The sequence below is a fragment of the Eutrema salsugineum genome, unplaced genomic scaffold, assembly GCF_000478725.1.
Source record: "Eutrema salsugineum unplaced genomic scaffold, Eutsalg1_0 scaffold_2, whole genome shotgun sequence".
NCBI lineage: Eukaryota > Viridiplantae > Streptophyta > Magnoliopsida > Brassicales > Brassicaceae > Eutrema > Eutrema salsugineum.
Window position 1 is genome coordinate 15,608,251 of NW_006256829.1, and position 14,225 is coordinate 15,622,475.

General features: G+C 32.9%; 1 protein-coding gene and 1 pseudogene across 2 annotated transcripts; one reads left to right on the top strand and one right to left on the bottom strand.

Moving 5' to 3' along the window:
• Positions 1-1,384: 1,384 nt before the first annotated feature.
• LOC18017638 lies at positions 1,385-3,601 on the bottom strand (annotated as a pseudogene).
• Positions 3,602-12,397: 8,796 nt separating this feature from the next.
• LOC18017639 lies at positions 12,398-13,969 on the top strand. 2 transcript variants are annotated; one of them, XM_006402045.2, is made up of 5 exons: positions 12,398-12,724; positions 12,792-13,043; positions 13,204-13,282; positions 13,513-13,591; positions 13,674-13,969. In XM_006402045.2, exons 1-5 carry the CDS (start codon positions 12,428-12,430, stop codon positions 13,735-13,737), a joined length of 771 nt encoding a protein of 256 aa, XP_006402108.1. In that variant the 5' UTR covers positions 12,398-12,427; the 3' UTR covers positions 13,738-13,969. The 2 variants fall into 2 exon arrangements, with proteins under 2 accessions (XP_006402108.1, XP_024011907.1); XM_024156139.1 differs by having other exon boundaries at positions 12,428-12,724; positions 12,795-13,043.
• The last annotated feature ends 256 nt before the right edge of the window (positions 13,970-14,225 follow it).

Genomic DNA, 14,225 nt, shown 5'->3' on the forward strand with positions numbered 1-14,225 from the left:
CAAATCATAATGAATTCATGTCATTATTAATCTACCACAAATCATAATGAAATTTATTTAAAATATAAGTCTACCACAAAACAAACATATCTACCACAAAACAAATAAATCTACCAACAGTTTTTAAGTCTACCTCATGTAACATATAATCTACCATTAACCGGAATGAATTTTAACTGAATTAAATCTACCACAAGTCAAACATATCTACCACAAAAGCGAAAACTCTACCAATTATATATAACTCTACCATAAAACAGATAAGTCTACCGCACGTATTGACAACTTTTTTCACATAAATCTACCGCTAAAGGAAATAAGTCTACCAACTCAGAAAATAAATCTATTTCATTGTCAATAAATCTACCGAAAAAGTCAACTATGCGAGAAAGTCAACGCTTTTGTTAACAAATCTACCAAAACTTTTGACAAGTCTACCATTCATAACAACAAATCTACCGAAACACCATAAATCTACCTCTCATCGTCAAAACTCTACCAAGAAAAGTCTACCAACATTTAAAAACTCTACCAAGTCTTGAATAAATCTACCATCGCCCTAATAACTCTACCAACAAAATTTCTGCGTTGACCAAAATTTCATAAGTCTACCGTCAAAGCTTGGTAGACTTATGAAATTTTTAGCGCCAGAATCTGCCTACGTGGCATTAAAAAAGTAATGGCATTTTCGTAATAAGGTTTTTTTCAACAAAGGCGAAAAGGGTGTTGTGGGTATGCTAGGTTAGTTTTGTAAAAAAAATAAAAGTGCGTCGAACCAGTAATATAGATACTTTCTAAGGTTAGTGTAGTAATCCTCCCTAGTTTCAAATGTATCGTGTGTTTTCCACCTTTTAAAGCAATAATAAGAATTTTGAACTTTTAGATTACAACTGGAGATTTTCTTCTATCACAGTGAGTTTAGACGGAATCTGAACCAAAGTACTTTATATACACTAAAAACTCTATAAATTAATAATGTTGAGATTTTGATATTTTATTAATTTATAGAGTTATTAATTTATAGATTTCAAAGAAAAAAATCTTTTTTATTTCTTATTAATTTCATAAAAGATTGTATAACTTTTAAAAAATTCTTTCTAAAGTTTAAAATGAGTTTCAAAAAATTTTAATTTAAAATGACTAAAAAGCATCACTATAGTCGTATTTTAGTAGATTATCTCATATATATGTTTAAATCAGATTTTGTTCATGATAATTATAAATTTATGATATTAATAGGACCATCACATAGAAGTTTTGTTAATATTATTATCTGATTATCTTATCGAATTGTGTCGTATTTTGAACTGGTCCAATTCGAGATTATAAAAAATTATTAATTTATAGTGTTTATTAATTTATCGAGTATTAATTTATAGAGTTTCTACTGTATATGGTATCCTTAAATCAAGCAAACATAACTATAACGAAACCTACTTCTAATCAAACTAAAGAAAAACTGAAATTTATTACCACTTTGATAAACGTTTTTCCTTTACTACCAAAAAAAAAAGAACGTTTTTCCTCACCTAAAGCCGCCGCAAGCCTTAGGCACCTCCATTTAAAGACCGAAAGTCTCAACAATTTTTGAACGTATCGATGCTTTTCTAAAATGCTTTGCTCTTTCCTCTGGCCTCCTTTAGGTTTCTTGATTTCCACTAAACTTGGAACATAAGAGCACGCACTTGGCCTGTAGCGACATTCCTCTGTACGTTCTTTGAGATCCACTTGTCCAACAGATCCAGCCTCTCCGATGATGTTAACTGTGAAACGATTCAACCTTACATCAAAACCCATGGCGACGTTCTTCACATCGTCGATAAAGAAATCCGGTGAAATCGGCATAACATCGAGTTGTCGCGCATTCATTGCCAAGAACTTGCTCCACAACACCTTTTGGGGCTCAATCATAGTCGTCATCCATCTCTCAAAACAATCTGGATCACCTTCGTTTGTCGATAAAGCTGCAATCTTCTCTTCTCTAATGCAAGATAGCGTCACAAAGCTCTCCAGCGAACAACTAAAGGGCAGCCGCAGAAGCGGTCCAAATTTCTCTCTTGTAAAATCAAAACAGATTATGTGGTCAGAATATCCTTCATAATAACCCTCTGGGCTCTTTTCCGTAGCACACCTTGACAGAAACATTACGATAAGTTAAGTGTATATGCCAGTATGGAGTGATGAATTCAAGAGTCTTCCATAAATCAGAGTCAAAGTCGTATATTTTGTACCATACAAATTCGTTGTTGTATGTAAATAAGCAACGATCTATAAACCTCAATAATTTGTTGTTACGACGAGATTTCTTATTCTCGTATCCGAGAGCGTAACCGAACCTGTCCACTGGTCCGCAGCGGGGATGAGGGAATATCTTGTATAGATCGACATTGTTTCACTACAAGAAAACATTTCGTATTCCTACGAGAATTTTGACGAAATATTTGGTAGGAAATTTTTATGATCAATTTTCTATGCAATTTTGACGAAAAGTAAAAGTGATGGGAAATTGGTAGAAAATTTCCTACCAAATATTTTGTCAAAATTTCATAGGATATTTCCTACCAATAACCTATCACGCGGTCAAAATTTGAAAAGAAAGTGGTAGGGCTAATGGCTGATAAGTATTTCGTAGGAAATTTCATACCAATTTTTGACGAAAAATTATCTATAAGAAAATCATAGGAATTTGGTAGGAAAATTTCAACTTTTGATTTGTCCCACATCGATGACATCGATGATCTGAGATAATTTACATGAGAAAGCTGCTCTATAAATAAGACCTTCATCTTCCTTTTAATTAATTTGTTTTTTTCTATATATAATATCTCTATATATAGTATCTCAATATATAATAATAATTGAATTAATAATTAATTCATCTTTTAGATTAAATTTAATTTATTTTCAATTTTGAAAAATAATTATTTTTTTTACAAAATCTGGCAAATGGTAGGAAAATGGTAAGAATATTTGAAATTAGAAAGAATGAAATTGAAGGAAGGTAGAAGTAATTTGGTAGGTATTTTCCTACCGCGAAAATTTTCTTACCAAAATTTTCGTAGGAAAATTCCTACGATTTTTCTATCTTTTAAAATTTTCGACGGCATAGAACTTACACAAATATTTAGTAGGAAATTGGTAGAAAAACTCAGTTTCCTACGATTTTTTGATAAAATATATGATAGAAATATGTGATGTTTTCTTGTAGTGTTTGTCCCAAATAAGGATTCCAAACCACAACCTTATTATCATCGTCTTTCAAGATGCATAACAATAACCCGTCACAGTGAAAGACATAAGATATCTTGACTTGTTCGTTAAGGCAAGTAAGTTTACCTTTATGCTCCGTAGATAGATCAACGTCGTTGACAAAGACGCTCACTAAATAAAGACTGTCTTTCATTATCAAGATCATCCGAGACTCTCCTTCCTTTGTTGTGGCTGATGTTTTACCAAAGTGCATCTTTGTAAAGCTTGGACTTTTCGATAAATTGTTCCACTCTTTGCAAGTTAATCGCACTGCTCTCATAGATTTCAAGGGAATCCTAAGGAGAATATCCTCCATCAAATCCCTTGGAAGATTGGTGATCATCGTTGGCATCTTTTTTTTTCTCATCGTTGTAACGAGGGGTTGTTTTAACTTTTAACCTTTGGAAAACTCTATTTCTTTTCCTCTGATTTCTTGCGGCTAAGGCTAAGAGGCTGTGTGTATATATTGAAGACTGAGAAACCTTTAATGAAGTTGGGCCAATCGTGGGTTTTAGAATGACAGAATGAGAAAATTTGCAAAAATACCTTTAAAATAGTTTAGATTTTGAAAACTACACCATTTTTAATATTTTTAAAAAATTACACTTATCTATAAGAGATAAGGGAAATGACAATATTAACTTAAATAAATATTATTATAATTTATATTTTAGATTATAAATTTCATTAAAAAATAAAAAATAAATAACAATTTACAGAATTTTGTAAATCTATTCTCAACACATTAACCAGAAAAGAAAGCTATCTTTCTTTCGTGTAATTTTCAAGTAATCAAAATTCTATCTGCCTTGAATTAACATCGATCTAAATTTGCAGCCGTCTTGTTCAAAAGCTTTTGTTTTATTAAAAAAACATTGATCTAATATATCGTGAATTTGTTCGTCGGCAGCTGCTTAAGAGTCAATAATCATTAAGAAAAACAAAAGAAGATGCATTATTTAAATTTGTGAGCAAATGTTCAGGGTAGATGATGAAGATGACGACTTCACGTTTGTAAATATATGGACTGATATAATATAAACATTAGAAGTGTAACATATGTGACATTCCAAATGACTTCATGTATATGTTCACTGAAAGCTTCTTATTATTATCAAACTAGTAGAATACCTGCGTATAAACGCGGTTTCTTTTTCTAATGTATTATTTTATAAACTTAGAAATCAGTACATGTTTTGTTTGTAGTTAAGTTGTTTTTAACTAACTTTAGTATCACCCGAATTCATATAACCCCTGATCTATATTATTTTCTATACTTATCTGCTTGTAACTTGGTGCTAATACAATGTAAAGTTTTAAAAGTAACATTATGGAAACTAATACAATATCATGAGTTGAGAATAATTTTCTACAGTCACATGTAACATTGTAGTTTTTGCATACTCTCCAAAAAATTTCTATCAAATTCAGGTGTGTTTTATTTGTCAAAGCTCCACTTAAATTTCATCATTAATTTTTGTGTATAAATAAAATTGAAATTTGTTCGATATATTTTTTGGATAAATAGATTCTCGAGACATGTATGTAAGAACCCTTATATCCAAACTACCCAAAAAAAAAAATGAACCAAACCGGATAATCTAAATTTCTAGCTCTATATTGGTGCAATCGTTCTTTCTATATTAATTTATTATTCATTTAAAATATTATCTACAAAATATTCAAAAGTTGTTGTGGTTATGGTAGTATTATTTTCTTTGCATGTCACATAGTAATGTTTGACATGCAGCCAATTTAAGCAATCTTGAACTCTTCTAGCTCGTTTTTCTCCCGTCTTGAATGCTTCATCTTTGGTTATTCTACGCTCAATCTTGATTAGTTATGAATTTATGATTACCAAGTATTATTCCATTTTTTCCTTTACCTTTCATGGTGTTTATCTTTTTTTTTTATGATCTTCGTTATTATTACTATTTTGGCACCATTGACCACCATAATCTGCACAATTTATAACTTGTGTGACTTAGAAAGTCTCACTATTCAAGTATACTCAGCATATTGAGATGTGATGTAAAGGACAAAACAATTACTACTGAAAATCTATATATTAATATATTATACAAAATGAAGACACTTTAACAAAAAAATGATATATTGAACGAATTCCAAGCTAATAAATATTTTTTTTTAATAATTTCATATGATGATAATGTTGAAAATTATTAAGGACAAACGATTTGGAACTTGTAAAGGCTGTAGTGAAAAGATAGCTTGAGATTTTTGGTTTTGCGAGGAAAACCTTGATAGTTGATACTCATCTTTCTCATCACGGCCTTTGTATCTGTTTTTTCTTTCTACGCAGATCAATAACGTTCCCATGTCCTCTTCTTAACCTCCATATCCGTTATTCCTTTCTTCTCTGCATATCTATAACGACCCCATACCCTTCTCTTACCAGTACTGCTCCATGTACGATTTTTTTCTCTTTGTGTTTCTTCTCCTTCCTCTATAGTGTTCGATCCATGTACCACATCATCAGCCTTATCCGTTGCCACAAAGTTTTTGATTGTATAGAATCATCCCATATTTACCACCACCATCACATCCACGACTCATCCTTGGAGTATGTCTTCAATCATGACAAACTTTTATTTTTCTAAAGAAGCTAGGGTTTTGTTATTATGAGGAATTAGAGCAAATTATATATGTGTAGAGAATTGGTTATAATTAGAGTGGTTAAATCAATTTCTATTATAATTTTAAATTGTCTCTTTGGTTTATGGAATAATACAGTATTTAAGTTTTTAGGAAATCTAAAGAAATTAAACATTCAATTAATTGAAATTTTTAACTTTAATTTTTTGTTGTTATTATTCAAAGCTGATGTGTCAAAATGATAAAAGCTGATGTGTCAATTTTGTGAGACACAACTCAACTTTTATATAATAGATGTTGAAACTATAGAGCACTGAATTGTACGATGAAACCATTTTAGGTGTCGTGTTCATAGAACACTAATAAAATTATTTTCTGTAGAGATAAATATTCAATTTTTTATAGATGTATCCAATTATAAATTTAAAAATATCAATTAATTTAGGTATATCAGTCTCCAAAAAGAATAATCCTAACATGATAATTAAATTTGATCAAAAAAGTCTTTGTAACATATACTAAAGTGTAATTTTCAAAACATTTAATAAACATATTTTTCAAATTTTAAAACATAAATAGTGTCTTTGGCCAATTATTCTAGCTTTTAGAATACGGTCGGCCTTATAAGAATACATCATCAATTTTTTTTATATAACCGTGGACATCCCAAAAGCTGTCTAAGTCCAAAAATTAATCCCACGAAACCTTGCATCTAGGTACACGTTTAGAAATATTCCAAATTTAAAGCACGCCTAAGTGGTCAAGTAGACTTGAACTCAGGAATCTCCTACGTGGAAGTTATCACTTGGCCAAGGCAACTTGGTTAATACGTCATCAAATTTCAAAGAGCTTAATGTCATGACTCAAGAACGTTTCATTATAGAAAAAAAATCTACGAATAAGCATGATTTAAAAAAAAAATAAAAAAAATTAACAATAAAAATTACCGCTCAGTTACAACCGATACAAACACCATCTTCCAGATGTGATTGTACTCCAATCATTCTATAAACACAGTATCAAGCTACGCATGAATTGATTACTACCCGACAGCACCAATGCACCACCATCTTCTCACAGCTGCAAAATCCATATACCATAACCACCAACAGATCTAAAAATCTCCTATGGTGAAGCGACACCACACACACCTGTGTGCATCTCATCTCATGATAATCCTCGATGCGTCCTATTTTTGTGGCCGTCTCTTAGTTTATATTGTTAATTGTCAAAATCCTAAGTTTGCTGAAGCCCACATGATTTCTCTATCATCTTGGGCTTTTGGACCCACGTGTCCATGTTTCCTAAACAACAACGACTGACTCATCGACTGACTCACCAAGTGAATCATCGACTAACTCATCGTTTGCCACATTGTCTTGATCTCCACAATGTATTTCTATCCAACATTACAATGCCTACCACTCTTTTCTGTATGGAGAACCTGTGTATACAGTATCTCTACAAAGACTACCGCTCGGTTACAACTGATATAAACACCATCTTCCAGATGTGATTGTACTCTTGTTATTCTATGAACACAGTATTAAGCCACTCATGACTTGACTACCACCCCGCAGCATGGATGCACCACCATCTTCTCACGGCTGCAGAATCCATAGACCATAACCACCAACAGATCTACAAATATTGTATGGTGGAGCGATGCCACACACACCTGTGTGCATCTTATCTCATGATATACCTTTGACGCGTCTTATTTCTGTAGTCCTCTCTTGGTTTATGTAGTTAAGGATCAAAACCTTAATTTTGCTGTCCATGTTTTCTAAAACAACGATGACTGGCTCATCGACTGACTCACCAACTGACTCATCGACTCACTCATTGTCTGACACATCGTCTTGATCTCCGAAATGTATTTCTATCTTGTGTTGATCCCTAATCACCACTTGCATAAAGTGCATCCTTTGTAACTGCTCTACTTGTACCAGCATCAAGTACTACCTCAACAATTATTTCAGTTCTGTCCAATGTCTCTGTCTGAACTGTCACACCATGTATATCGATCCTGTCTTATTCTCTGAACCACGTACTCATATTATCTCACGGTTTACTGTAGTGTTATCTTTCTTTCATCTGGCACAACAGCTATATTACATCATGTTCCATCAGCTGTATCATGTTCTGTTCCACAAACATGCACTTTCAGATGATGCATGAAGGTGGTATAGGAGAGCTTTCATGTCTTTTGCTATTTCTTTCACGTCTTACATGATATAGAATAACTCTCTTTGAGATCTTAAACATCACCACATATCTCAGGATTTCTCCTATCATGCCATCTGCATCCAAGTTATCAGTGAATATTTTTTTATTGATTCAGTCCTTTGTTAACTTCGAGTTTGCTAGGTTAGATTTCGAGATGATACTTCGTAAATATTGTGAGCTATAGATATGCTGAAACCTGTATTTGAGCCAGTTGTATATTTGGTCTACTTCCAAATTTCTTTATAAAATAAAGGAGTGTTTAGAAAGCAGTTTTGGCTGTAGACTTTTAATTTGTAGTTAATTTTTTAAAACTTTTACTAAAAAAAATAACTGTCATTTAAAGAAAATAAAAAACAGATTTTGGGGGTGCTTGCCATTAGACTTTTTAGGACTTTATTTTTGTTAGGCATAAATTCGATCCTTCCTACGTGGACGAACTGCGAGCTTGCACGTGGTATTCATGGATTTTTTGCAGGTACGGCCCCCTGGGCCAAATTAGGTCTCGTATTGGACTTACGACCCAATACGACCTAAGCATATAACACCGAGCCTCGAATCCATTCAGATTTGGGAGATCCATTACAATAGACCACATGTTCCCGGGTTCCTTGTATATGACAGCACATGCCATGTTGTCAAAGAAAAAGAGGTCGGAAACTGAGTGGTCAAGAGGAGGAGATGTTACATTCTGTATGTCCTAGACCTAATCTCGGTAATCCGGAAGAGTCGGGATATAAGGAAGAGTGGCCCGTACAGATCCTCGGAGAGTAGAGTCTTCCATCCAAGCAATCCCAGCAGCCCGGTCCTAGTAGTGAGGGATCCAGGCCAAGTTTGAGTAAAGCTATAAGCGGAAAACACTATTCAAACTTCCTTTCTTTTGACAATAGGAATATGCATTAGTTTTTGATTACCATACCCTTACAAGCCCACAAAAGTGGCATTTAATGTGTCTTTCTTACATGTGTTAGGTGACAGTTACTTTTCGCAGGAGCTAGAGGGAAAAGCAGATGTTCAGCAAGAGCCGTACCACGCCTGAATCGCCGATCCAACCCGTACACTGAAAGCGAAAGAGATGCACCAAGGAGCGGTCTTGTAGCAGGCAGAACATGTCAAAGAAAGTTGGTGAGGCCGTCAGAAGAATGACGAAAGCACAAGATTCGAACCCAGTCAAGTCGGGTCAAAGACCAACCCACTCGATTTGCTATCTGTGGACTGACCCGGTATATTAACCCGAATCAGGTAAAATCCTATAAATACTCAATTTCTTCTAACAAGGAAGGGGTTCACACTCTTAGCTATCTTTAGGCTCATACTTTTCAGGTCATTACTACGACCATCTCTTCACTTCCTCTCCACGACGGTTCCTAAACCATATAGCATTTCCCACAACAAATTTTTTCTTTCTTCGCTTTCCACGACAAGAAGGTCATCACCACTTAAAGGCCCGAGTCGATTCCATTTTTCTCAGGAACGCTCGGCCCACTTTCCTTTCCTAATTTTTTTTTTATCTCGTTCCGATGTCCGATTAGCCATTTAGTGGTCTTTTTTGGTTATTTATGACTTGAGCGTCAGAAAGCCTTCGAAAAGCACACCCCCATCAAGTTTTCTGAGCCTTCACGTATTTTTCGGTTTTGCAGAAGACTTGCTCCCACAAGAGGACTAAAAATTCCCTAAACAATTTTGTTTCAAAGTTTTAAAAGCCAAAAATTTGCTAAACATGTTTTTAATTCTTTTTTTTTCTCTCTCTAAAGCCTCAGTTGCCCACTTCTTCTTTTTTACTCTTTACACTTCATTTTAAAAAAAATTTACGAGGTTGCTTAGTAAAAACTGTTACTATTTTATTTTAAAGACTATTGCTGTAAAAGTTTAGTTGTTATTTAAAATAGTTAATAAAAAGCAAAAACAAACAATTGAAAAAAAGATCTAAAAAAAAGCAGAGAAAATGTAATCAATTAAATTTAGATAGTAATTACTCATATATAAATCGATAAAATCTTTTGAATGATTATAAAAAATAGAAATAGAAAAGAAAGAATTAAAAATATAGGACAAATAAATTTTACTATTGTCCCCTTACTATAATAAATTTTGTCCTTTTAATACTTCTACTAATAGTTTAACCTCTTCTATCCTTCTAATTCGAATTTACCCATATTAATTAAAATTTATATTTATGATACAAAATTTATTCGAAAAAGAAATAAATATATTCGAAAAAGAAAGAAATATATTCTCTAGATTTGATTAGGAAAGAAATAAAAATTTTAAAAATTAAAAAAAAACAATTAGGAAATTAAATAATTCGAGAAGAAAATAAATATATTCTCTAGATCTGATCCTAGATTTTTCGGAGATTCAGTTAACCGAATTGTAGAATAAGTATTCTACAATTGTAGAATAAAGAGTTTCTGTAGAAATGCAGTTTTACTAAGATGTAAATAAAAAAGGTAACTATAAAAAGATAATTCTACTAAACTGTAGATCAATGAAAAGGTTGTAGAATACGGTTTCATAACTTTGTAGAACATAGAAAAACTGTAGATAACTAATTCTATATATTTAGTAGAAAACTAATGAAATAGTAAATAACTTATTTTATAAATTTATAGATTTATAGAATGCGCTTTCTACTAATTCGTAGAATATTTGTAAAAAGTTTTTTTAATTTTTTTTTTGGCAAAAAGATGTTACGAAATATCTTTGTCTACCCTTTTCAAAATTTTCCAAAATTTTTTAAATTATAAAAGTATTTTTTTTTGTTAATTTTCGTAATTATAAATAAATGGTATTTTGTCCAAAAGTTGTCAAATTTAAAAAAGTATTAAGGGGATAATACTACAATTTTTTGTCTTATAAATATAATTGCCCCAATAGAAAAAAATGTGTTTACTTTTTTTATAAGCTTTTAGAATTCATGACAAATTTTGGTTTCCATATTTCAGAGAGAGAGAGAGAGTTTTTCTCTCACTTTTGTTGTAAATAACCCGATTAATATTGGATGTTTTCCTATTTACATCGGATCGTCTCTTTCGATATAACGGAAAATAAATTCTGATTTCTTCGGATTTTCTTTTCCTTCAATCAGAATCTTTTGCTATCTTTTGTTATCGATTCCTTCTAACGGAATCTCTTACTAATCCTTAGTGGAGTGAAAGATTTATTATGTTTAGAAGAATCTTAAGTCTTTTTAAAACAGAATAATTGATTTCTGGTTGTTTGGATGTTTTTGTCCTTTCTCCTCTGCATATAGATTCCTCTTATAATTGAGGTGGTGATGAATAGAGTAAGTGTTGGGATTTTCTTCTTCGACTTCTGGTTTCATCTTCTCCTGCTGGAAGTTTGATCTCCCCAAATCACTATTCTGAGCCTTGGGTGATGTCTTGAGTTATCGATGAACGTTGGTGATATTTACTGAAGAAGTAAAATTCTGGCTGATGTTACTCACAAGATCTAAATCAGAGGGGGAAAAAGGTAGTGAAAGAAAGGGGTGTTCAGGCGAAGTTTTTAGATGGCAATGGGGACTTGCTGGTGTTTGCTGGTGATAAGACCGTCGTCGGCGACATATCGATGGCGATGCAGTGCTTTTGTTTTCAGTTCTACCATGTTTTGTCTTTGTTTTTTCTTCAAAAACATGTGTGTATGACGTGTATCGTCTTCTACTCGTGTTGTTCTTAATTTGTCTTAGGCTTTAATGGGCTTTGTAGTACTCTTTGTATTGTCTTTCCATGAGCTTTTACTAATAGAAAGTAAACGGACGACAAAAAAAAGAATTTAAAACAAAAAATAAAGTTTAAAATTAATAAAATAAAAAGTGTATGTTTAGCAAAAAAAAAAAAACTTTTGAAACTATGAATGATTTTAAAAAGTCTACATATCTATACCAATGAGGCCTTACGTTTATAAAATTTTTAATTTTTTAAAGTTACATTTTTTTACTTTTAAAACAAATTTTTTTACAGTTTAATTTTAAAGAGTTTTTATGAGAAATTTTAGGACTAAAATTTTTTTTTTAATTCAATAAAATTTGTTTGGCTAAATTTATTTTGATTTATTTTAAAATCCTTACATTTCTGAAAATCAATTTGCCAAGCAGCCTAAATTACTAGAATTTTAATAAATTTAGGGCCAGATTTCATGTGAAATATCCAACTTCAACACTTGCTTACAGTAAGATGATTGACTGTATTCTACCTTGTTATTACAGTAAAATTACTGTATTCTACCTTGTTATTACAGTAAATTTAGACGGAATAATGTATTTTGTCTTTTTTTTTTTTTGCCTACTAAAACCACAAATCAGATACAACAAATCTCAGAAAGAAAGAAAAGGAAAATGTCGAATTCGACCAACGAAACCCTAGAAGATGGAAAGGGGCAATTCGACGACAAAATAACCAACGTGAACCAGCGAACAGAGCCGTCTCAGGAATGGGAGACAATGGCTCGTGCCTGGATCACCGCCTTCCCCGACGCCAAAGCCGTCATAAGCGTCAGCGAAGTCGAGACCTGGATCGGCTCCAACTTCGACTCCTTGCCGGCGGATCTCCGCCACCGACCTCGCTCCGAGCTCGTCGATCGCCTCCTCTCTATGCAACATTACATGAGACCAACACCATCAGACCACAACGAGGTACGTCTTAAAAAAATCCGAAATTTCTCCGATAAAAATCTTGTGTTGAAGATTGATTTTTGTACAGCAGCAAAATGGGGAAGAGAATCAAACGGATCAGCATCCAGCTCGGTTTCAGAGGACTGACCAGTGGTTACCGGTTTATTCGTGGTTAGAGTCGTTGGATAATGGAGAGTTGGTTAAATCCAAGGATATTACTGAGTGGCTTGATGCGAATCCAGAGGTTAAAGAAGAGCTTTCTTCGAGGCATTCTCGTTATCATTTGACTCATTATGTCAAGAAATGTCATCTCAAGATACTTAAAAGGAAGGAGAAGAAGGTAAAAAAGGAAACACATTCAGCTTTCTTTCCTTCTTCTTGATTCGTTTCTTGGAACTGTGTACTTGGTTTGGTCTTGCACTGGCACATAATGTACCTTTTCTCGAGTTGTTATCTGCAATGTTAAATCGGTTCTTAGGTTAATTTGGCATTTGATTCAGGGGTTAATCCGGCTAAGCAGAGCAACTGCTATGGAAGTTCACAAAGAATTTGGCGAGAAACACTCAGCTACGCTTTCCGGTAAACGCTATTTCCTCTTTGGTCCGAGTTCTTTAGTACCAAAATGCAAAAACTTTCGTGCTCTCCATGTCGAGAATGTGACATTTATTGACACTCTTTGGATCCATCATCTTGCTAACTAATGTGTTCGGGTGATTTATTCCTTGAAGACTGTCTTTACTCAAAGGGATTTATTGTGTTTTGTTAGTTCTTCTGATGACATTCTTAATCTTGGGTACAAAATCTTGTAGCTGATCCTATGAGCAACGTACCAAAAGACAGTGATCTCTACCGTACAAAACAGAAAGAAGCTAAACGCAGATTTGAGATGTAAGTCGGATTTCTCAAGACTCGAAGCTTATGTAATTTTCGTTTAGTCGTTATATTCATGTGCCTTTTATATAACGTCCAGCTTGGTTGAGCTCGAGAAAAAACTGGCACCGCATTTTTCAAGGCCTCGGATAGCAAACAGATGAAATTTATCTACCAGTGTGTGTGTGTTAAATTAGAAGCTGGTTTCAAAACTCCACCTTTGATTGTCTTTGTAAGTATGTTCTCTGCTTTGGTTCTGTAGAACTGTTTGTGAAATTGTAAGGTGCAGTGCAGCAATCTGTAACTTGTAATCTTTTCGAATGTGAACAATGATATCGTATCAAAAACATTATGTACTTAGAGAGAGATGCTATTAAATTGAGAAGTCAAACGATGTTTGTCTTATTTCCAAAATATTCAGAAGAGAGATGGCTCTAAAAGAATATGCTTCATATTGAAAAATGCTAAAGAAGATGAAAAGAAAACTAAATAAAAGACATAATTTAAAGAAACACTAGATTCTAATCCAGAATATTTTTTATTGTTTAACGAATTTTGTAATATAATTTACTACAATAACATTATTTTGGTATATCCCAGGGCAATATATTCTGAACCGAATTGAATTAGGAAGAACCAAACTGAACTGAAA

Coding starts and splice junctions, on each gene's coding strand:
- LOC18017639 (XM_006402045.2), top strand. CDS start 12,428: ATGTCGAATTCGACCAACGAAACCCTAGAAGATGGAAAGGGGCAATTC. Junction 12,725..12,791: donor CACCATCAGACCACAACGAG/GTACGTCTTAAA, acceptor ATTTTTGTACAG/CAGCAAAATGGGGAAGAGAA. Junction 13,283..13,512: donor ACACTCAGCTACGCTTTCCG/GTAAACGCTATT, acceptor AAAATCTTGTAG/CTGATCCTATGAGCAACGTA.